The following is a 25688-nucleotide window of genomic DNA, read 5'->3' as shown; positions in this document are numbered from 1 at the left end:
TGCGCACATCTCTGCGTGGTGTATTTACGTAGGAGTTCGAGTTTCGCAATAAAGAAATCAAGGAGCTCAAAAAAAAGCAGGTAAACAAGAAATCATTCGGACCCAGTCGCAGGCAATCAACGCCCTTGAGCAGTACTCCTGGCGAAACTTTTTCAATCTCAACGGCGTGGCTGAAGCCTCAAACCAAAAGCCGTTGCGCTTCGCCATTGACCTAGCTAGAACTATGGGCATCCAGCCTCATCCAGGCGACATCGACCGCGCTCATCGAGTCAGCAAACCTCAGCCCATCCTGGACGGCGGCATCCGCACCCGGTCGCCGATCGTCAGGCTTGCGTCTTCCATGAAGCGGGAAGAGGCATTGGGAGACCGAAAGCAGCAGCGGACAGCTCGCCCACCTAGGCAGCCATATCTGACTTCAGACTCAACCACCAGGGCGTGTGTCACAGAAACCGAAACACATATAACCTACCGCAGCTGACCTTGAATGGTCAACCTTCCGTTCCAAACCACAAAAAACTCGGCCTGACTTACACGTTGATGACGGCACTTTCATCAGCACCTTAATGACACTATCTCCAAAACCATTACAGCCCTTGGGCCTGTACCCACTATCGCGACTTCTGTCTCGACATTTTCTCAACATAACAACACATACAGCTTACATTCTTCCATTGTTTGATTCTTGTAACATCGTATGTGACGCACTTTTGACAACCAGCGGTTCTCTTAGGCTTAAGAGATTAGAGCTCCGCACAACCGGAATTATGACCAGGGCATTCCACATAACATGTCCCATAACATATACTCACACACTGTTGTGCAGCTTAGGATGGAGCACCACCAAGCCATGACGAGATACTCACGTGCTGACGTTGTTCCACACCCCCATTCACCACCCATATCAACTGCCAACAAACGGTCCTGCGCTTCCACCCGGTGGTCCAAAGTCTAGTATAAAATATGGCAGCAACGGCGTACATTTTACGACTAGCCGTAGGATTTCCATGTTAAAATGCCGTTCTTCGGGACCACGGCGTTCTAGATCTTGAACATACATACGCATCAAAAGTACATGGAAATGAAGCTTGAATAATTCTCTTTCGATCTCCGCCATCAAAAGTGTGCGCCATGACACACATTTTCGAGCTATCAGACAAAGCCTAGACCATGCACGCGCCGCAATGTCCAGGCGGAGGATCGAATCCCGCTGCCGCCGACTGTTTTCAGCAGAGTTGGGATGGAAGACGGAGTGAATACGGTCACTGACTGACGATAGAATTGTTGAGTGCAGCAATACTATGATTACCTACATGCATATATATATATATATATATATATATACAAAATAAATATACTTAAAATGTATATATATATACATACATATGCATATTTTGTATAGACCAAAGATGTAGCTCCTGGGCTGCGAAACGGCCCGCGAGCTATTACAAGAAATATACATGATAAATTTTTATATTTATGAACTACACTTGACAGGTGTTATGCAGCCGTCGGGCTACATGCAGCAGCCTATGGCTGGGTGTATAGCATTATTGTGCCTGACGCATGGAACCTATCGCGACGGTAGCGGCCCAAAGCCGGCCGTCCCCAACGCGGCCAGAGGTAGAACCGGGCACTGTGTTAGGCGCATAAGTTGTGATGCTGGCGGCCACTGCTGTGCAGGGCTGGCAATGCCGCCTCAGGACCAGTGCAGCAGCGATGGCTCAGTACTACTGCAAGCACCCCTGATTGGATAGCAGTTGTCCTTAAAAGCAGGATGGTGAACATTACAACGATAAGTGCCACCACAGCAAGCTGGTACTGTACAGTAGCCCTGATATGACAAAATTTATAAAACTTCTTTGATTGATCTTGAAGAGCTCAAACACCTGACAGACCCAGGGCCTAAGTCACGATGCTCCCTAACGCAATCTGCAGGAAGGTTTTTTGACATAAGGAGAATGCAAACATTTTATCACTGGCTACACTGAACAAATAAACCTGAAAAGCTAGCTTTCACATCACAAAACCTGCACAATAAGTATTTGGAGCTTTCGTATAATGACACAATTTTTTTTTCTATATCTCACCAAGCCTTGTAATTTATAACTTTAACTTCTATCCATTGATCCCAGCGTACAAAACGTACACAAAGGCAGCTGGAGAGGAATGGGCAGCTTAAACAGATTTAGAAGATGTATCAGTATCTGAAATGTATGCAGCATTGGCTCAATGTAATAAGAGCGCTCCATGGACCTTAGATTGTCCCAAACCATGCTCCGGCTACGCACATTCTTATATAAATGCAACATGTCGTATTGATATAATATTTCTCTACCACCTTGCACTCAAAATTTGCTCACATTGTTACGAGAACATTGTGTTGATATAACTTATACAATGATATTGTGTAACAGACACCATGCTGAGGATTTGGTTGCAGCTGAACATTCAGAGTACGGTCAGTTTTGACACAAAACATCAGTTTCTATAAATGTCACAAAGCTGAAATCCTCCCTTTCATAAGCAGCCATTCTATAATGTCAAAATGAATTTGATAGCCCCGTATCGTACGTGATTTCATCATTTCAGCAAAACACTTAGCATAAATCATTAAGATGATTTATCTTGCTGGCCAACTGTAAATATCAGGTGCAACACGAACCACTGCACCCTTTAATTACATTAACTACAACGGTTGCTACTTACATTGGATACATTCACCAAGCACACGTTACTGTTCAATGCTAAGTTAATGCTGCATGCAGTTGCATGGGGCAACCGCACTTGTGATGGGGGCCTCCTCCAATGAAGTGGAAATGCGCGAACAAATGCTGGTTTTCCCTTCTGATATTGCCGCTAGAATATTACAAAAGTCTAAGGTAAAAGTAAATAACACACCACAACCACCTGCTTTGGGCATCATTTGATGGCAGTGGCTGGACTTTTGAATGGAAAAAAACACAAAACTACAACATGAAAATAGCATTTGATCAAAATGAGGTGTCCAGACACAATGGGAAGCACGTATTAGGTGGAGGTGAGGTGGAATTGCCCTCAGCACAACCCACCAATAAGTTACACACATTGATTCTTCTGATCTAGAAAAACACATAACTCATAATTTCACAAAAACTGAGTTATGCCAGAAAACTTCGCCGATTTTTGACATCACATGAACTACTCTAAACAATGCAGGCTGATCACTCCTTTGATTACATGTCATAACAGGTATGTGGACATCATTCATGGTTGGTCCGTTTCATGGGTGGTAACACCTCTGTGGATAAAGGTTACCATTGCATATGTTGAATATCCAAAAGCCAATCCGGCAACAATCTCAGTATTCATATATTACAAAATAACAAGATCTTTAGCTCCAACATGCATGCACCTGAACACACATTGAGCAATCACTTCTCATGCAGCACTAAACAGCCATAATTAAACAGCCGGTAACCTAGGCCACAGTATTCATAACTGGCTCTCTGTGCAGTAACTGAATCATTACATGATCAGGTTTGATGCAGAATGTTTAAATGAGTCATTATGTGTAACCTAAGACACAATATGACTTGGCAAAGAGCAACATACATCTGATTAGTCCAGAGGCATCTGGAATTACTTGAAAACAATCGGATCCTCCAACCACCATACTCACCACCGAACCGCACTTCAAGCGTTTTGCGACTGAGATTAACGCGTTAAATCAGGGGGGTGTCATCCGTATCGTTTAACACTATCGAAAAGTGTCAACAGTGTGCGTGGCAACAAAAGTGGCTGGCGCTACCCGGATGGACTCTGAATGAATGGTCCACGGTTTTGTCATGAAAACACTATTCCGGAAGGGAGATTGAATCTTGGAACAGTTTAACCTCATCATGATTTTGTATTTTTTCGTGGATATACATAACTAGGGGTTAAACGTCATGCGGCGTTTGCAGTGCATCGCGTATTGCGGTTGTTAGGCGTTTCGTATCTGTGGGTTGACATCAGTTGCCATGACTACGGCTTGTCCGGGGGATTTCCTGCGCAGTTTGTTTCGAACGATTGATAGCACTTAAAATGCTCGACCGTGAGTATTGTATTATGCATACGCGTGCATGCTTGTAGGTACACATAATGATTGTGACACACATGCTTGATGAACATACACACGCTTGATGGTAACACACCATATTTATTATTTATCTGATTGGGTGTTAGCAATGGTAAAGACATGCAAATGCAAATATACACATAAGCAAAACTATACAAGCCCGGAAGTACCACATACTGTTGAATGTAGCATCATAAGGCACATATACAGTTTTACTATACCTACCTTACACCATCACTGTGATGACAAGAGTGGAGGCTGTTACAAATCAATAACGCAAATGTTAATGTAGTCACACATATAGGCAGAGCAAATTCTGCAAGTTGAGCTGTTTAACTCTGCCACCAGGCACAAAAGGCATAGACAAGCCTAAGGCTATCTAACGACAACCCAGCCTTGGACAAGCCTGGTCATAAAATGCAATACACCACAAACGCCACATGATATATAATTTCGTGTTATATAATCATGCATGCAAAAATTTACATTCTGATGAGGCTAAACTGCTCCAGGACTAACAGTACAATCCAGAAATGTGCGAATAGCGAAATGATAGATAATTTCTTCTCAGTCAAACCGGGAACCGCCAGCCGCACGCCACCAAAACATACTTACCATTCAAACTAATGGGTTGTGTAGCAGCCAGCTGGCTAATTGAGAGGCTTCTGTACCGCCGACGTCATCAAATATGGTGTGCTTGACGTCATGTAGGCTCTGCTTCCAAATTACCCCTATTCTCGTGCACGCTCGATGTTGCCACTTTTTCGGACCGGACCGTTCTACCTTGTTAAACAGCCTTGGATTGACGTGATTACGCTTAATCGCCACAAACATACCAAAGATGCCGCTAGCACAGCACTGCCAACTTTTGGTACAACATACTAAATCTGATGTTAATCCCGATTCTGGTATACTTATAGTATGTATCGATACTTCCTAGTCAAAGCTTTGGAGTACCCAGTGTTCTATTGCCCTGGCTTCTACCTGACACACGATCACTCGCAACAGGACGTCCCCCACGCAAATGCAAGGACACTCACATTGCCACCGAAAAATCACAACATACCAGAACTCTTACACTCCCTCAACTATGAGATGATGGAACCAACTTCCGCTTGAGGTGTTTTCTCTCCAGTCATCTCGTTCCTTCAAACGGGGAATAAGCCAGCGCTGCGGTGTGGCTGCAGTTCCAATGTATCACAGCTTTGAAGCCAAGCTTGGCAACATCCTAAATCCTAGGCTGGTATTGGGAATGGCAGACGTAATGTTACATGTTCCAAATTCAAAATCCAACTACACCTCGTACCTCTGGCTTGTGAATTCATCCATATGAATATACAAAACATTGTGTATTGAACTGTACTCGCTACCACAAAGCAGGATTACAATGCTGCGTCAGACAGATCCCTAACCCATACCTAACTTTTGCGAGCTCACGCACAACAAACGACTCAGTAACTATCCCAATGGCAATGGTTTGGCACAAAACTAAGGGGGGATTGGTCCAGGCAGCAGATAGCGTCAACTTGCCCAGCATTTCTCCCACAAAACAACCGAATCACTTCAAAAATCCAGCGGGCACGGGCGGCAGACACGTGACTAAATGGCATCACCGGACCAGGCGCCCACTGCTGACCGGAGAATGAAGTGTTACTTGGGGTGGCGGGGGACGCGCCGCCAGTCTCAGCTAGCAGATCGGACGAGGTGGGGGTGGGCTGTGGGTTCCCTTGCGGCGCCGGCTATTTTTCGTTAGATGGCTATTTTTTCGTTACAAGGCTATTTTTCGTTACAAGGCTATTTTTTGTTTTTAATGGTAGAAGAGGCGCTCAGATTTAAGCTTTCTGCCATCGAGCCACTCACGTTATGACGTGCTGTTTCATGTCAGTAATCCAACGTAAAGTACAGGCAAGCAAACAAGCCAAGCGGTTGGCGTACCAAGCTGTCCGCCATATCAGCCATAATTGACACCATCGTTCCAGAAAGCAAGACTCGTTCAACGTCGTGGCAGTACAACGGTCCGGCTGATTCAGAGATAGATGTAAAGAGCGCATCAAAGCAATAACATTTCCGTCCAATACCACGCCTAAGGCAATAGTCATTATCACTATAATAATTGTTTGAGCAGCCGGTGGCTATTACCTGGCTCGTCGTCATATGTGATCACCAGTGTTCGGCAGCCTTTAAATGCGATTCGTCTGGAGCCAAGCTGTGTATACTGACGGCGAGCTATGTCAGGCTATCCGGAGTCGCGTCTAGCTGTCCGGAGCAGAGCCTTTACTGACGGCGAACCATGTCAGGCTGTCCGGAGCACAGTCTAGCTGACAGGAGCAGAGTCTATACTGACGACGGAGCACGCCGGGCCGTCCGGAGCCGAGTTTATACTGACAACGGAGCACGTCAGGCCGTCCGGAGCCGAGTCTATAATGACGACGGAGCACGTCAGGCCGTCTGGAGCCAAATCTAGCTGTCCGGAGCCGAGTCTCTACTGACGGCGGAGCACGTCAGGCTGTCCGGAGCAGAGTTTATACTGACGACGGAACACATCAGGCCGCCTGGAGCCAAACCTAGCCGATCGGAGCCGAGTCTCTACTGACGGCGGGGCACGGCAGGCTAGGCAGGCTAGACATTTTAGGCACTATCTGGCAACGTCGTCAAGATGCAAAGCAGCCAGGCAATTCTGGCTTATCAAAGCTGGATTCGCTGAATACAAAGTAGCCTCATACAAACATTTCTGTTCCAAGCTAGAATAATCCCCTAAACAGGTTATCTTCTTTGCATTCGGGTAATTGTTCCGTTAACCATGGCCAAACGATCATATTCACGTTCTGCGGGCCTTCAGATATCAGAGCCTACTCTCAGGTACTCAGGAAGATTTCAAACGTACCATAACGCTTGATGAAATGGCCTTCTATTCAATGCCATACCGGATCATCCCGTCTACACACAAGGGGTTCACTTGTCCGGAAGGGGCTCAAATAATTGCATTATGGTCTAGGATTATTAAGGGCCATGACAGCTCCACTTCGCATGCAAAGCCTCACACAAACATATTTAAGCTCTTGTGGGACTGACACTTAACTTCTTCAGTTGATACGGCATTGAGAGGATTTTGCGACAGTAAGGGATCCAGCCGTGTCCCAGCGCTGGATCGACGACTAAACTTCACAAGAACTACGCGAATAACAACATCGGCTAGCTTAAAGGGGTTATGTCTGTTGCAATTAGAATGTTTTGACTTTGCACGTAGGACATGGGGAATTTCGATCCAACCCCAACATTTGCTGGAAGATCAAAGTTATCGGGTGCCCCAAAGCGTCTATCATCATTAATTCACTGCTCTTATCACGAATACATCATAAGCGTCAACGAATGGTCTACACACAGGCGGACCAGTTGCGGGGGCGGTGAGAGAGAGAAGAGATGAGAGCAGAGAGAGAGAGAGAGAGAGAGAGAGAGAGAGAGATAGAGAGGAGAGAGAGAGAGAGAGGAAGACGAGAGAGAGAGAGAGAGGAGAGAGAGAGAGAGAGAGAGAGAGAGAGAGAGAGAGAGAGAGAGAGAGAGAGAGAGAGAGAGAGAGAGAGAGAGAGAGAGAGAGAGAGAGAGAGAGAGAGAGAGAGAGAGAGAGAGAGAGAGAGAGAGAGAGAGAGAAGAGAGAGAGAGAGAGAGAGAGAGAGAGAGAGAGAGAGAGGAGAGAGAGAGAGAGAGAGAGAGAGGAGAAGAGAGAGAGAGAGAGAGAGAGAGAGAGAGAGAGAGAGAGAGAGAGAGAGAGAGAGAGAGAGAGAGAGAGAGAGAGAGAGAGAGAGAGAGGAGAGAGAGAGAGAGAGAGAGAGAGAGAGAGAAGAGAGAGAGAGAGAGAGAGAGAGAGAGAGAGAGGAGAGAGAGAGAGAGAGAGAGAGAGAGAGAGAGAGAGAGAGAGAGAGAGAAGAGAGAGAGAGAGAGAGAGAGAGAGAGAGAGAGAGAGAGAGAGAGAGAGAGAGAGGAGAGAGAGAGAGAGAGAGAGAGAGAGAGAGAGAGAGAGAGAGAGAGAGAGAGAGAGAGAGAGAGAGAGAGAGAGGAGGAGAGAGAGAGAGAGAGATGAGAGAGAAGAGAGAGAGAGAGAGAGAGAGAGAGAGAGAGAAGAGAGAGAGAGAGAGAGAGAGAGAGAAGAGGAGAGAGAGAGAGAGAGGAGAGAGAGAAGAGAGAGAGAGAGAGAGAGAGAGAGAGAGAGAGAGAGAGAGAGAGAGAAGAGAGAGAGAGATAGAGGAGAGAGAGAGAGAGAGAGAGAGAGAGAGAGAGAGAGAGAGAGAGAGAGAGAGAGAGAGAGGTAGAGAGAGAGAGAGAGAGAGAGAGAGAGAGAGAGAGAGAGAGAGAGAGAGAGAGAGAGAGAGAGAGAGAGAGAGAGAGAGAGAGAGAGAGAGAGAGAGAGAGAGAGAGAGAGAGAGAGAGAGAGAGAGAGAGAGAGAGAGATCTTTCTCTCTCTCTCTCTCTCTCTGAGACAGTTAATGCATCTTGGAATAAATTCAATCCAGAACTACCACGAAGTCCATTGGCCTACGATCAAGGGCGAAGGCCAGACCAAGGTCAAAACTAGCCTACTTTTTATTGGAGAACTTGGTTTATGGGGTAGTTTCTGGTGCTCACTTGCAACTTTTATACTGAGGCCGTAACAAACATTTTCCATTGACATTTTAAAGGCCAGGGCAGGTCACTAACCTAAAATGGTCGAAGCCAACATTTTGCTTTAGCAACGTGTCCCTTGGTGTAATCCCGGACAGTTATTTAGATGGCAAAATAGGAAAAATCTCACAGGCATTTGGTCGCCTTAACCTTATAAATGTAAAACAAGGTCCATGACCTTTATTGAACACCACTAACCCTTTTATTAGAACAAGAATCTAGTTTCACGGCGGTCCCATGCGGAGGTCTGGGGGCACTTAACAACACGCGCTTGGGTGGGGGTCAAATTGACACCCGAAGATTTTTCAAAACGGCGCGGCGTAGCCGCGCAAAATTTTGCGTAGATATAGACAATTGAATAACGGATCATCGGGCATCAACGAATTATATTTGCTTTGTAAAGTCGCTTGCCTATGGGAGGTCAAAGTCAGGTCATGGTTTCAGCGAAGGCAATTTCTAGGGAATCGTCCAATCTGATCCTTAACGAAGTGTCAGACGAAGCCATACATCTCTGACATACTTTCTTAGGCAATACAACAATTGAAAGAGCGAATTAAAATGACCTAGGGTCAGGTATGAAGGTCAGACCAAGGTCAAATCAACCCGTTTTTTACAGTGGGGCTTGCTGTATGGAATAGTTTCTGGCACCCATTTCAAATTTATTGATAACAGAAACCGCATTATACACTTTCCATGCGCTTCTTAAGGGTCACAACAGGTCACTGGCCTAAAACGACCCAGGTCAGGATTTTGTTTTTGAGATCATACTGCCTAGCGCAGTATTTGTTTTTTTCAAATGCAAAAATAAATGCAGTCTTATATAATTCGGATAAACATGACATTTTTAAGGTCAAACAAGGCCACTGACCTTAAATGAGCACGTGACCTTTTACTTAGAACAGTTATTTGGCTCTAGGGGCCATATGGAGACCAACCTGGAATTTGACATGGTTTGACCTTATTTTACCCGAAGATCATGTTCTCAGAACCTCAAACTTTCACCTAAGCGAGATTACGTACAGGTCAACACACCCTGTGAAGTTGGTGTCTCTAGCTCTCTTAGTTTTTGAGATCTAAGGGGGTCAAATTGACCACCACCCATGCGAAGGGTATCCAACCGGCCACCCGGGCTCGTGTTAAGACACCAATGTGGGGTTTGACTTCGTTTAACCTGTTCTTTGACCCCAAAGTCATGAACGAGAAACATTGACTTCCAAGACAAGTGAGATCACGTACAGGCCAACCCACCATGTTAATTTGGTGTATCTGGTTTATCTCAGTTTTTGAAACATCAGTTGTCCAACTGGCCCCCGAGCGAAGGATATGAGACCGAGTACCTGGAGGCATGTTAAATGAACAGGTATGATTTAAAAGACAGGCAAACCGATGTAGGCTTAAAGCATCTTGCAGAGAACACCTTGCATACCGGAAGCAAAAAATATGTTCATTCACAATTATTCACCGCCGGTTGTAGCCAGTATTTTCGCTTTCTTACAGGAAATGTTTTACAGCTGAAGATATTCAAGCAAGCATTAGATAGGATGAAACAAGCTCACTTATAACTAGTGGTATGCTTTGTAAGTGGAAAAGGTTGCTCTAGACACCACAATTATCTGTTTAATGAACATGCTCCTCGACGCGTCTCGGTTTCATTAGGTCGTCGCACCTTACACTTCGATTGAGAGCCAATTGGAGTTCGTTGTATCTGGAAATCACGCTCACAAACGCCACATATGAACGCCTCGACAATTGTATTTTTCTTAGCCTTGATCGCCGCATGGCTTACAGAGTGGCAAGAACTGAATGGCGTTATTATGACGTGATGAATGCCTCGGTAACTTTGAGGTTCTCTCCCCGATATGCCTTTCGCCATTTTCGCGGGCGTGTGGCTCAGAAACTAGAGGGGCTTGGGTCTTCAGAAGACAAGAATTGTGAGAAGAATCGAAAAGGCCTTCAATATGGTTATTTCAGTCCAAAACCGCATAAAAATTTTAACAATCCTTTAAAGTTTAAGAACTGAGCTAAATCCAAAATTATTAGGTTAAATCTAACCACCAGAATAAAACCTAACAATAATAAAATCTATAATAATAATAAATAATATATAATAATAATAATAAATAATAAATAAATCTAATAATAATAAAATCTAACCATTTAGCCCTAAATACCCCTTAAGCCCGATGCACGTTCCTAGGTTAACAATTGGCCCTAATACGCGAGATCAAACGTCACATTTCGCAGAAAATAGAATTTTATCCGCTTTATATGCACTTGTCAGCTTTACATATGGACCAGATCATACTTCGTAGCGACACAAAGCTTAAACAAGCGTGTTTCTTATTACATTCTAAATATAATGGTGTAAGGTTGTTTGTGTTTTGAGCACATATTTATGATGCATCTCCACGTGAATGCGGCAATGTCCGCCTGCCGCGGGCTGTCCACGGAACCCTCAGTTGCCGCCCTGCCGCCGGCGCCGACTGTAGATCGCCGCGCAGCGACCATAAACAACCGCCGCTGCTCCGAAGTCGTAAAGGCTACGGACACGCTTTGCTGTCAAAATACGCGCAATGAACGCCCCAGAGACTACTAAATTTTTTGGCGCGATTGCATGACGTACCGGAAAGGTATCCCCGAAACTCTGGAGTGGGGTGGTGGTCGCATTGACCCTTTTTAATGGCGGGGTTAGAGCAGCATTATATGCGCGTCACATTTAGATCAGCTGACCATTCATATATGCATTATGTGGTGGTAAGGATGTGATCTTGTAGCGTTTTGAACTTATCACTTGTAGCATAACTTTCGCAATTCACACCATTTTTAGTCATCTTAGCTGCACATTCTCAGTTTTTTACCTGCAGAGGGCGGCAAAAATAAAAAGTAAAACAACATGCAAAAGGGGCGGAGATTAGCATAGAGCATTTTATCAGATCCCACGCGTAGGCAATTAAGCAAAGTATACTACGCCTTCCATACATCATACCATCATGCCATGCCATCAGGCCCTCACTAGTGCATATATAGTTGTTTCACAGGCACATTCCACAATGGCTAAATCGTGCCTCCAATCCATGCCAGTGGCGCCCCAAAAGACCTCATAATTGTTCTTTAATCGTCAACATAACAACAGATGCCAATATATCTCAGTATTGGCCAGATCGCGGAAATATCGAGCCGTAATCTTTCAATATTTTTATACCGATTTTACTCTCAGCATGGCGAGTCTTCAACCCAGGACCTCAACGCATTTTTGCTTACATCGCGGGCAAGTTTTACGCAGAGAACTGGAGACACTTCCCATAATGGGTAGTGGCCTATGATCAACGGCCTATGGAATCTATGAAATCATGGTTTTCTGTGATTTTTAACTTCATCTCGAACGCACACTCGCTTGTCACACGGACTAGTCATTTTTAAGTCCCGCTAGCTGATGTCACTTTCCGTCCCTAAAACCGTTGTGTTCACACCCGTACGGCACATACGATCTAGGCTACTAAGGATAAAAAATAACTGTATTGAACAGTGATGGTTAGAAGGTTCATATGCACGTAACAGTGCTGTCATTAGTAATGGCTTGATCCAAATACCTACAGGGACGCATTTTTGGAGCACCGAAAAGACTAGACACACTTCCCTTAACCCCTATCGGTCCTGTTTCCTTGCTCCAATAAACAGTCCCATAACACGCCCTGATACCATGCACTGACGGGACTTCGTGCCAGCTGCAAGTGATGAGGGGGTGGGGGACAGGGACATGCCGCTCTTGTTACATCGGGACACAATAAAGCTTAAGAGACAAATGAAACGCTGTTATGTGGGTGATGTGAGTGTAAGCAGCCTTCGCTAAAATCAGGTGCTTATTTAGGGTAAAGCAAGGCGATCTGGATCATGTGACGTTTTTTCCTTTTCAGGTTGTGCCCAATTTACCCACACACAAAGCCTTATGATTAGTGTATTTCAGTTCTATCGGCAACTGAGGGACTTTTTAAGCCATAATATTGTGTTCAAACCAAAAGCACACAATGCCGGTGTGGACCCTAGGTCAACTCGTTGCTAAGCCAGCTTCGCGCTTCGGAGGTCAGCAGAAGTCAGTGAAATGACTATATTTCGTGAGAAATCACAAACATATGAGAAAACAACGCCATAAGATCACAGATGAATGAAAGCCGGCAAATCGTGCTGCTGATTAATGCAAACACAAATACGGGGTTTAGGCCACCTGGGGACAACAGAATATGATGACCATTTGTGGCACATGAAAACCGCGGGTAGAGGAACGGTCGAGTCTAAAAAAGCCAAAATAGTCAACTTATGCAACTGGAAATCATGCAACTGAAAACTTGAAGTACAGGGTTTGTGACCTATGTTGATATGGATAGTGTAATTAGGAGATAAGTTACTGATAACGTTAGATTAAGACGTTAGCCAGACCAAAGGGCAACCGAATGAACGTTCATACCTATCCAAAACCCGTCCCAATAGCTCAGTTATCAAGAGCGCCTGCTTTCCAATTTAACCACCTACAGCGGAGTGGGTTCGAGTCGCTCTAGGCGCTCACTACTCGCCTTTTGATTTGAATAGTTTGGGGCCGGTGACAGCGTCGCACTAAAGGCCAAGTGACGTCAGAGGGCAATACGGAGAGCACAGAGCATTGCGGCACGCTAAAGTGCCCCCATAATGATATGCCGTTGACCTAAAACCTCACGATTGCACGGTAAGGGACAGGACTCAGACGACGAGCACTGCTCAGCGTGAACTCTGATAACAGAAATCCGTCAATTCAAAAGGATCAGAATATATGTTTTCTTCATAAATGTTTTCATGAACTCTTTGTTCCGGCAAGGCCCATCTAAAACTGATGAAGCTCATCGCACAACTACATAGGTTTTGAAGAGCTTTCTTGGCCATGAGTCTCAAAATTTTGCAAACACCTTTGAAAGCGTCGGGAAGGTAACTCAAACCACGCTGGCGTCCTCATCTGGTGTGTTAGTATGCCATTGTCGTCGACGGCCGGAAAACTAACTGTCCAAACGTTGCATGCATACTTACATACCCGACGCCGAGGATAAGCCCAACAATTATTTTATTCCCTACGGTGCTATTCTACAAACCGGCACGAGAAGAACTATCTCCTCCCCCCCTCCCCTCGTCAGTGCGAGGACTTGCTCTCCACTTGGAGATCAGCAAATCCACAACTTTCGGTCCGACCTATTTGCATTCCTCTTTCTTTTTCATCTCGCCTTTAAGTCTACAGTTGGTCGCGCTTGCATCTGGTGTTATACACTTAAAGGGTTTATTGGCCATAATGTCAAGTCATCATAACGAGGAGCTCTACATAAAAGAAGCGTTCTGCCCTCTTGAACGTTCATTATGTTCGAGTGTAACATGAGCCAAGTCGTGCATACCTCTCTCTCGCTGCCGCTAGCGTTTCGCGGAAGGCTCGCCGGCCACTCAGGGGCGGATGCAGCATTCAATGTTGGATGGAATCAAGTTCAAAAGTCAGAAACGGTGCTCCGTTGAGCAAGCCCAAAGTGGGAAAACGTTCAGTTGCTTCACCACCTTTGGCCTGGTCCCGCCAGGCTGGCTCGAATACGTCTTTGCAACTGACCTTTCCTCTCCCCAGGACGCAGACCGGCGCCAACAACTGCCGAGTGCCGCTTATTAAATGACGGTGTATAAACTAAACCTACAACGCGGTGCGCCCTAGCCCACATGGCATCCAGTGACCAATTGCTTGGTTCACCTGCCACATGCCTCTGTTTGCAAAAGGTAATTTTTTGCAAACGATATTGATGATCATGACCAAATTTCGTCATTTATGCACAGGATGTCGTGCACACGCAACAATTTAATTTGTTTTCGAAAGACTTGGCGTGGCGGCTAAATCCGCATGGATCTTGAGGTAGCGGGAGATGGCACGAGGAAGAGCGTAACCTCTTTGTCACAACTGTGGGACATTTTGGTTCTTAGTATTCTTCACAAATGCGCACTATTTCTCAATATTTTCAGCAGTGATGCCGTGAGGCGAGGTTTCTACGCACCGAACACCGTGCCCACAGATGCCTGATACGCCTTTAAATGGTTTGCTCCGACGCGCATCCGTGGGCATGACAAACACACGCACGCGGCATGAGATGCTTACCTTCTCGAGTATGGATGGGCTGCCGCTCTGACTGAGTTCATCCAGCATGACGACACATTTGAAGACGATGACCATCACAGAGTTGAGTAGCAGTGACACGAAGAAGTTTTTGTGTATACTGACTCGGTGCACCTTCAGCTGTCTGTAACCATGCACGGAGTTAGACGTTAGCTGCCATTTTCATTGTATGTATGCATATCACGTGAACTACAGATGATTGAACGTGCGAGCTGGAACTATTTTTTATGCGGCTTACGCTTATCATTAGCCTGTATTAGCCGGTTTCTCAAAGCAAAAGTACAAACTAGCACCAGACAGTCAGGAACACTTTCGATTCTACAAGCTAGGTACACATTAAGCCAGTTTCTCACAGCTGTCATGTGACGGCTGTCGCAGTTTGTGTCTTTTACTGTTATATAGATTTGGGCGTCCAGTTGGCATGGCATCCACCATCAATCTATACAATAAAGGTACATAAACATGCGTTTTAAGCTTCCAGAATGTAATACTGTTGGAAGCTGGCTTACCAACGATTCCGATAAAAACTATTGTCAACTCTTTCACTTGTATGCTTTAAAACTAGAGCAGCTATATCAAGCTAAGATTTTTAAGATATCTCATTTCAGCTACAGTTATGATCCTTTGATAAAGAGCGCTCGTCAGGATGTGAAAACAATTGAGAAAACGGTCGAGTGCTTACGAAAACTAAAAGGAGTGAAGACGACACGCCGTCCGCACATAATTTATGCAGTGCTATAAGCACACTGACGAACTCGTCATTGGAAACGGGTTTCTCCTGTTTGATCTTTATGTAGGCAGACTGCTGCCTGGTGGTGCGAAAGTTGTGGTTAGATGTGTTATCCAGTTGAGGGAAATTTTAGAGCACGACCATTTGTTATTATATATACATATATAATATATATATACATATATATATATTGTATATTCGTTATATTATATTATATTGTTGCTACTTATTAGCGTTTACTGCGCACCATTCTGCTTTTGCCCAGGGTAGGCATGTAATAGCAACGTCCATGTTTCACTTTGAAGGTGTCTCTGGGATGCGTCTTGTCTGAACTCAGCATGCCAAATGACACGTGCTTTAATAGCCACACAAATTCTTTGAAGTGAAATGTAAGTTTAACATTCTCGCAAAGAAAGATGATTGATAAGGCAGCGTTGGCACACCCATTGGTCTTAGCATACCCCAAGCAAGACTTCATGTCTGAAAGAATGGACCAGTCACTTTTCTCTGCTCACCCTTAGGGGCGAAATGCTATATAACTTTGGCGCATTTTGCAGCTGTTGCACGGTGTTTACACTTCCTACTTCAACAGTTTGTTCTTCAATAACTACCGTATGAGGTAACGACCATAATTCGCGACACAGATGTTTTCGTTGATTGCGTTGAAAAATTCACTGAGGTTTCACCAAAGATATTTCCTGTCGTATATTGGTTTGAATTCAGAGCATTGAATTGCCTTTGAGCGCCTGGAGAAAGATTGTTTGCGTACATGTTTGACGTAAAGTGTAGTGTGAAATTATGAGTTGTGTACCTTCCCATTGATAAATTATATTGTACAACTATACATCAAATTGGTGTGATTACGACGTAAATCTTCCGCTCCCTGTTTTGAGAAGCTGGCTACATATTACTGATTGTAGAGATTGGACCGAAGTCAGGCATCCTTAATAATATACCGGTACTTCAAATTATCAAGCGACTCGATATCGCGGTGCCAATTTGGAAAATCATCCACGGATGCCTGTCAGGACACTGTCAAATATTCTTGGAAACATAACGGATTCTTTTCCTTGCGCATCCCGAACGAGAACAAAGCACATCAAGCTAACCATCGCCTCCCCGAGAGTCAGCGACCATTGGCTTACGACACAGATTTATGGACTTCATGCCGAGCAAGGAAACGCTCAAACACAGAGATTCGTCCACATCAAGTACACAATATCCAACCACCATAATACATCAACGGCAAATATCACACACAGAACAGCGTTACAATCTGAACGGAAACGGAGGCGTGAGCGGTCACCACGCTGAAAGCTCTTTTCTGTTGCGGACGTGATTTATGGTGGCGTCGCTTTGTCGGGCAGACCACGGAAGGAAAGCCAAACCCTGCCTCAACCGCCGTCCGCGCCTGTAAAAATACAAAGCGACAGACGTTCTCTGCCGATGAACAATGACAAGATTATGCCGAAAAGCACACTGAAGTCAGTCACACTTGTGTTTTTCAATTCCTCAACATGGACTTCTCATAAAATTAACGGCGCATTCCATAGTGCTGCTTGTTTTCTCTTCAACAGTATCATAATGTTGCAGTATACTTTCGAAGTCCACAGATTCCCTGACGGTTCATAACGGCCCTGAAACAGCGACACCTACGCCAGGTTACGTTAACTGCAGGTCTCGGTTCAGCTATAGTAATATTAAAAACGAGTACATCATGGGATATCGAAGCAAACCTGCTAAGAGAAGGCACCACAATACAAATTGTATAAAACAGGCTTTAAGTCTTCAGTTAACAATCTATGGGTGTCGTGTTGCATGTAAAAGGGGCCCAGTGATAACCGTACAGCTTGTAAGGCAAGGTTTTTCTTATTAGACATTGTAACAAGACCTTTCTAATTGTCCACATTTGCGCCAATTCAATAGACGTCCTCGCCTATCGTGTAGCGGTCGTCTCGCCGACTCGCGGTCAACTGGGCGCCATGGCTGCCGTATTATCTTACACGGGAGTGGCGGGTGTCAGATGGCTGGACGTCGCGACGAGACCTCTGTCGACAGGGAGGATTCGGGCGACCGAGGCAGCACAGACTTATGCTGCCGTATTAGTGAACCGTATTACTGAACGTCGTCGCTTCAGAAGCACGACGCGAGTTTAAGATTTTTGCCATGTACTTTAAAGTATGCTGTGCATGCCAAGTTACGCTTCACATGCGCGTCGTATTGATCGATGTACCAGCGTAGGAACTGGGGTTAATGGATGGGGGGGGGGGGGGGCGGGGGGGGGGGCAGGGTTATCATGGTTTTCTGGCCCCAGTTTTTGAGAATGTCTTACATGAACCTCATGGCGATGCATGGAATGAATGAGCTTCAAGCCCCTTCCCTTCTGTTCTGTAAGTTCGCCACGCTTTCTGAGACGTTGCAACGTCTTTTCCGTTTTTGCCCATCTATACTTCATCACGATGGCGCTTCAGTCGTGGGAGATTACAATCTTTGGATCATGTTGCGAAGGGAGCTCTTTAAATTTTAAAGGGAATGTGTCCACATTTGAAGATGTTGAGCCAAGCATGAGATATGATGAAATCAGCTCACTTACTGGTATACTTTTAAGAAAAGAAGATTACTCTAAACAGCACAATTTCCTTTTTAGTTAAAATGCTCCTCAGAACGTCATTGTTTGATTGCGTCATCGTACCTTGCACACCGTTGATTGAGAGCCAATTTATGGCCGTTGTATCGGGAATTGTGCTTACGAAGGTCAGATATGAACGACCCGACAATTATACATTTGTTCGCCGCGATCGCCGCACGGCCAATGGAATGGCATGATATAAAGGACGCAATGATGACGTCACAGATGTCTGGGTGACATTGGAATAATCTGCACGATAATGTGTGCACAAATTTGCGGGCGTGTAGCCCAGAAACTAGGGGAGGTTCGATCTTAAGAAGGGTAGGACTGTGAACAGCACCAAATGATCTTCAATATGTCAAGTTCGATTCAAAACCCATACAAATGTGGAACACTCCCTTTACACAACAAATGAAGATGTCATCACTTTCCACCAGACTGGGAGTACCGGTGAAAAAACGCTCCCGAGCTGAAGTCGGCAGACAGTCGCCAAAAGTTGGAGCAGTCAACAACGCAGTCGATTGACGAGGAGTGTGTGGTGACGAGTGACGAGTGTGTGACGTGTGTGATCCAGTGACGAGGAGCCGGCGGCACAGCTGGCGACGTCTGCAGGCGAAGGCAGGTGCACACTGGGCATGTTGTCTAGTCTGATTGCACCGTGCAACATGTGATGTTTGGAGTCGCGTGCCATGAAGGAGCGTAACGTAACACATTTACTTATTACCCATCACCATTTATATTCATGCTGGGTGCAAGGAGTAATATCAAAATGCAGTTAGTTGGTAAATCTTTGACATGCGTAAATGTAATTTTATTTCATCGTGATAGCGTTAGAATGACCCAAATGTACCAAACGCAGATTCGGTACGAGACGTGCATTTGTTCCCGTTTTTGTTCGTGCATGTAGGAACGACCGTCAAATTCCGGCAGAGCGCCACAATAAATCTGACACTTGTCCGAGGATCGTAAGGAAGTTTACTTGTAAGGAAGCTGTTTAACATGCTGGGGACGTTAGGTTACCAACCTGAAGGAAGCTCAAGCGCAAACCACAGCCGGTCACAGTTGGTGTTTGCGACGACCGTTCTCATGTTATCGGATTTCATTGCACTCAGCGATAGATATTGGGTGTCGATCTACTCAGCGACGAAGTGATGCATTGAGTGGAATGTTTCATGTTTGTATGGGGGTTTGAACTGAAATCGACATCTTGAAGGTCATTCGGTGCAGTCGACAGCACTGACATATGAAAGACCTAAACGTTCTAGTTTCTGAACTACACACCCACGGTGATGTGCAGACTATTTCGGCGAAATTATTTCAGTGTCACCCAAACTCCAAACCGACGTCATGATGTTAAAATTCTGTCATTTCATTGGCCATGCGGGCATGAAGCCCCCCAAAATATAGTTATCCAGTCGTTCATATCTGGCATTTGTCAACACCATTTCCAGATTTAACGACACCCGATTGGTTCTTGATCAACAATATGCGAGGTACGAAGACGTGATAAAAAGACATGTCGAGGAGCATGTTTGCTAAGCAGAGAACTTGTGTTGTCTAGAACAGCCATTCGCATTCGAAAGTATACCAATAGTTATAAGTGAGTTATTTTATCATATCGGATTCTGGCTTTGGTATCTTCAAATGTGGGAGATTCCCTTGTGGATTGGCCGGAATCGGACATAATCGCACGACAGCGGAGTATCGAAAAGAGCAATCCGTAAAACAATGCCAAATCGTGCCCAACGTCGTCTGCACAGGCAAGCTTGATCAGGCTCCATGCGCGCTAACGCCGGCTGATGCTGTCCCCATGCTTAGAGACGCAGTGCATAGATCCGTACCACTGTGCATAAAACCATGATGCATTTCTCTGCGGACATTCGCCTGGCTCGGCACTCGCGAAATCTGTTATCTATGCAATGATCTGCACTTGTCATCCATCGCTATAACAGGCGTTAGTCTACAGGGAAACCTGCCGCGTCCAGCGCTTATGAACAACACGCGGACAGGCGCGAGAGTGGACATCGCAGGGTCACCGATCTGTCCGATATCAAACGGCATACCGAGCTTCGGGGAGTCTCGTGGGCGACGCCGCACACCCGATCTCACCGAGGCGAGCCTGACGTCGTGCGCTTACGTGCCGCTGGCTGAGCCGATAAGAGAAGGCACGCCGGGGAGCGACCGGGCCGTGACGGGCTATAAAATGGCATGACGTCCCGGCCCGACGCCTACCACTGCAGCGCCCTGAAGCTACCCACGCTGAGGCTATGCACGCTGGGAAGGATCATGCGGCAACGAACCCGAACCGGAACTTATCGACGATGGCATAAACCCACGCTGGGAGAAACTCGCGGCGAGATGGACCCCATCTCGTGCTGGGGTTAGGCCACGCTGGGACTACGCTTCGGAGACGACGGAAAACTGTCAGGACATTTTAACTGATCGTGTTGATTGGATAACATGATCGGCTGCCAACGAGAAACAACTGAGATTATCTGCACCTGACGGGAGGCTGGGACTGGGCTGGCGGGGTAAATCTAGCGAAGATATAAGATAACCCCGGACAAAGAATGCTGAGATCTAATACAAAACTTGATCAGCTGGAATGTTGAAATCCTTCTCCAAATGCACCAAGATGGATGACAGCGGCAGCTCTACGGTGCAACCATTTTTCCCTGACGCACTCAAGCAATGGGAAATCAGGGCGGAAAATGAAACCTTTGTCTCACTTCTGCCACCGATGTATCACACTGAAGTCGGTGACCCCGCGGAGGGCGCCACCTCGCCACGCTGGTAAACACGCGGAGGGCGCTAGTTAACCATGCCGTGACCACATGGAGGGTGCCACTTCACCAAGCTGGAAACCTCGCATGGGGCACCACTTTATTATGCCGGTGACCCCGTGGAAGGCGCCGCTTAAAGGAAGTGTTCCAGATTTGTATGGGCTTTTCAACTGAAATAGCCATCTTGCAAAACATTCGATACGATTAACGGCACTGCCCTTCTTAAGACCAAAACCCCTCAAGTTTCCGACCTTCGCGCTAGCGAAGGTGTGCAGACTATTTCGGGGAACTTATATCAAGGCCACTCACACATACATGCCACCATAATAACGCCATCAAAATCCTGCCATTCCGTTAGCTATTGGGCAATGAAGGCGAAGAAAATATACCTGTCGGATCGTTCACACCTGGCGCTCGTGAGCACGATTTCCAGATATAACGGACGCCAATTTGCCCTCAATGTTGTGCAATGCGTGAGGGCGTTATCAATGACGTTTTGAGAGCGCATTTACTGAACATAAAAACTGTGGTGTTTAGAGCGGTCCTTTCCGCTTAAAATGACACCGATAGTAAAAGAAAGGTTATTTCATAACATCCGATACACATGTTGATGATCTTCAATACCTTCCAATGTGAAACACGCCCTTTGACTACAAGCATGCCATGTTGACCGGGGTTGTCGGGGATACTAATTCAAGTTGACCTCTGTAGGAAATCTGCGTTGCATTTCGATTAAACACCGGCTTCATTATATTGTGCACACTGTTCGATGAGTCAGCATATCTGCAGCTTGCCGGGTGTGTTTACATTTACGTATCACCGAACACAGGCGGGCAGGCATGGAGGGGGCGGAGCCGACAAATAGAGTCGTGGCTGTAATTCCCTGGCGGTCTCGTCCCCAAACCTAATTTGTCACACTGCGGGGGCAAACATGCTACCAATGGCCTCATTACGTCGCTGCGTCGGACGGCCGATAGCGATGTGAGAGGGGAAGTCACACGTGGCTTGCGGAACACACGCACCGCTCGAAAACAGAGGTGGTACACGCGGCCACCTTAGCACGCAATTATCGCCTCCACAGAGCGGCGGGACACCCGCACCGTTCGAGGACAAAGGTGGTTCGCGCCTCCCCCGCACGCGGGGGGTCGCCTCCACAGAGCGGCAGGACACCGGGACCGTTCGAGGACAGGTGGTTCGCGCCTCCCCCGCACGCAGGGGGTCGCCTCCACAGAGCGGCAGGACACCGGGACCGTTCGAGGACAGAGGTGGTTCGCGCCTCCCCCGCACGCAGGGGGTCGCCTTCACAGAGCGGCGGACCACGCATATTATGCAGACAATGCGCGGGAGTCGCCTTATGACAACAGTTATAAGGAAGCATTCACCACGACTTACAAAAAATGAGCCATAGTCTCCATAACTCTACCGAAATTTCACAACGCTTAAGTAAAGCCTGTCTCGATTACGCAACCAGTTGATTCTAAGCTGGTCCATCAGTGTGCCATTCACTGTTGCACTGATGCATTGAATTAAAAGACAAAGTTCTGATAAGCTTTACAGGCTTTAGGTTCCATTTCGTTTTGGAAACTCTTCGTTATTCAACCATGGTTGATCACCGCGATGGAGTGATTGTGTTTTGCTTCGCCAATGTACGTGCCCGCTGGTCTAGAAGACATCAAGTGCCAGTCACACACCAGGAGCTGGGTGTCAGGATAGCGAGTGTGAGCATAAACATGATGCACGGCTCATCAAGATGGCAGCGGCAGCATCACAGCTCACCGGTAGCTGAAGAAGATGACGAGCGCGGGTACCAGCGCCACGATGGACACGGCGTAGGCCGACACGTGGACGTAGACGCGGCTAAGCAAGGTGGAGACCTGGCTGCACGACGTGTAGTCAGACCGCTCTTGCGTCCGGTTGAGTTGGTCAATGCTGGTGAACCAGTGACCTGTCTGCTCGCACCGCTTCGTCGCGTAGTCTGCCGCGCAGGAAAAGCAAGTGGGTCAGCACACTGACTCTTTTTAAGCGTGCTGCTTTCTACTAAGCATAGCGATGACGAGCACGGCATGCGCATTGTTAAGGGTTCGGCAATGCTAACATTCAAAGGGCTGATTTCCTTTGGCTTTCCATGGGTGGTATGGCTCTACAGCATTTTTACCGTTTGCATCAAAGGATAAAAGCTATCACATGAATAAAAAGGACAAAAGCTATTACATAATAACGTCAGCATCACCAGACCAACGGCAACTCGTCGTGGCGTTTCCCTCTTCAAGCATCCTCCACATCCGCCTATGGTGATGGACGACATTTAGAGGGTGTGAGGATTATTCAGTTACGTTTCATGTGAAAACATTAATGTTTACCCGCAGTCCGGCAGCACGTTTCAACAAGTGGATTTGTCTGTCAATGCCTGACACTAAACACATGGCGAGTTGCTCCCTCACGCTTTTGAGGCATCACGCTTGAAGCCACCATACGGTAGTGCACGGTACCAGAATTTCCTCACGAATATGTGGAATTGGTTGCCTGGAACATTGTCCACGTTTTGGCGCTTTATTTACGATAGTCTGTTGATGAGAAGGAAAAAGCCTGGTTGGGAGCCGAGACAGTGCTCGGTGTGCAGACGGAGTGAAAGGAGCTTTAATGAAGAATGAGAACGTTTCGGAACGGTGTTCTGACACTTTGCATCCAATGAATAAGAGGCTTTTGATCACCGAGCTGCTTTCTTTCAAACTTAATTGAAAGGATAAATAGAACCCAAGAGCTAAACGAAGAATTCGAAATTTTTCTCCCCTTTAATCATCCATCTAACGAAAAACAAACCCTGCTAAGCGCACTTAAAGCGTATTTCATCAGTCGTGCCATTTAAGAAAAAATCAATGTTTCCTAACAGCGCACTTTTATGTCAAGGACCTCGTACCGCTGAGCGTTCAGCACGATTAACAGAAGTGGAAGAGGCGACGAAATCGCACACGGAGTCCATTAGTCCTCCAATCTTTTTAGAATTAAATATTTTATAGACACACCTATATATATTTATATAAATATAAATATAGACACACCTATGCTGTAACTAGATAAACACTTGCTGCAGGCCTTAAGTTGATTGCCAGGCAAGTTAAGCCCTTGCCATCATAATGTGCCGTAAGACTTAGTTTTTGTAGCCTCCGGGGCCTTGAGATGACCTTCAGAAAAAACAACGAAAACGAACAAAGTTGGCTCCGGAAATTGGACGCTCCTCTTTCCTTTTCGGCTGTTAAGGACACAATGCTCCTGCTCGAATGATGGCTGATTGTTATTTTCCAACGGCCAGACCGCGGCAATATGAACGCCACACGCAGACCGACCTCCGAGAGACGTGCTAAACACAGTGCGCTAGAGCGCCCGCTCTCCTTGGGGGCGGTTGCGTGCCTGGTGTGGTCGAGAACGCAACAGCCGGCGGCGTCGCGCGGCTGTCTTTGATGTCGGCCTGTTTCCGGCCGCGTCAGAGCGAGCGGAGCCCGCCGACGAGCTCGTGTGAAGCCTGAACGGAACAAGGCCGGCGGCAGCTCGTTGCAGCCCAGGCGTCATTCAGCTCAGCAGCGCCGGCGACGCCCGATGGCGTACGGCGCGCCTGCTCAGCCGGGGCCCGGCGCTGAAGTCTCAGCCGGGGCCCGGCGCTGAGGTCTCAGCCGGGGCCTGGCGCTGAGGTCTCAGCGGGGGCCCGGCGCTGACGTCTCAGCCGGGGCCCGGTGCTGAGGTCTCAGCCGGGGCCCGGCGCTGAGGTCTCAGCCGGGGCCTGGCGCTGAGGTCTCAGCCGGGGCCTGGCTCTGAGGTCTCAGCCGGGGCCTGGCTCTGAGGTCTCAGCCGGGGCCCGGCGCTGACGTCTCAGCTGGGGCCCGGCGCTGACGTCTCAGCCGGGGCCTGGCGCTGACAGAGCTCCTGACGTTCGGCTCAAAAGACAGTTTGGCTTGGTGCAGTAGCATCGCAAGGAGGCACGAGGGATTTCGCAAAATGCTTAGTCTCCGCAAGATAATAAGAAATCAATACCATGTAAATGCAGCTAAACGTAGCGTCGACTCTTAAAGGGAGTGTTCTACCTTTGGGGCATATTTTAAAAACATACGCTAGTGAAAACCCAGGACTACTTGGTCTAATAAAAACACTAATTAGAGTCACTGCAGTACCATCAACACAGCAATAAGATGTTGATTTCCAGTATTTTTAGTCCAAATTATGCTGCAAATGCTTTGTAACAACGTTACGCCTTTTCCCTGCAGTCGCGACCACCGTCGTCATGATAAGCACCGCACGCACCTCTACTGTTGTGAAGAAAAAAGTTTGTGATTGGCCCAGCGGGCAAGAGCCTGTTATTCAGAAGCGCACTGATTGAAATTTAAAGAACTGCGTCACATGCATCATGTGATACTCCCATTTCCAAAGCCAACTTGCTTCTCGAATATAGCCACTGTGATAAACGCCATACAGTAGAAATCTAACCATTAGTATAACGTTTCGTTGAATTCGCGTGACAACAACTTGATGTTGACGTGCATTTTTGTCTAAGCAGTGTTTCAAGCCTTTGTAGCATTCATTACACGAACATTTTGACACATGTGTGTTGCAAACATCACAGAACACAGACGTTGGAAAAA

General features: G+C 46.6%; 1 protein-coding gene across 1 annotated transcript in view; it reads right to left on the bottom strand.

The window, feature by feature from the left end:
• Positions 1–25688, bottom strand: part of LOC119110203 (calcitonin gene-related peptide type 1 receptor) — a 102760-nt gene that overhangs the window by 66421 nt on the left and 10651 nt on the right. The window contains exons 3-4 of the mRNA XM_037233938.1: positions 22834–23032; positions 14898–15039 (exon numbers count right to left, since the gene is read on the bottom strand). Of these exons, the coding sequence (XP_037089833.1) occupies positions 14898–15039; positions 22834–23032 (341 nt within the window). The remainder of the gene's footprint in view (positions 1–14897; positions 15040–22833; positions 23033–25688) is intronic.

Source organism: Pollicipes pollicipes, unplaced genomic scaffold (genome assembly GCF_011947565.3).
Source record: "Pollicipes pollicipes isolate AB1234 unplaced genomic scaffold, Ppol_2.1 Scaffold_7231;HRSCAF=8579_pilon_pilon_pilon, whole genome shotgun sequence".
Taxonomy (NCBI): domain Eukaryota; kingdom Metazoa; phylum Arthropoda; class Thecostraca; order Pollicipedomorpha; family Pollicipedidae; genus Pollicipes; species Pollicipes pollicipes.
Note: the sequence above shows the minus strand (reverse complement) of the source record. Positions and strands in the feature narration are given on the sequence as shown.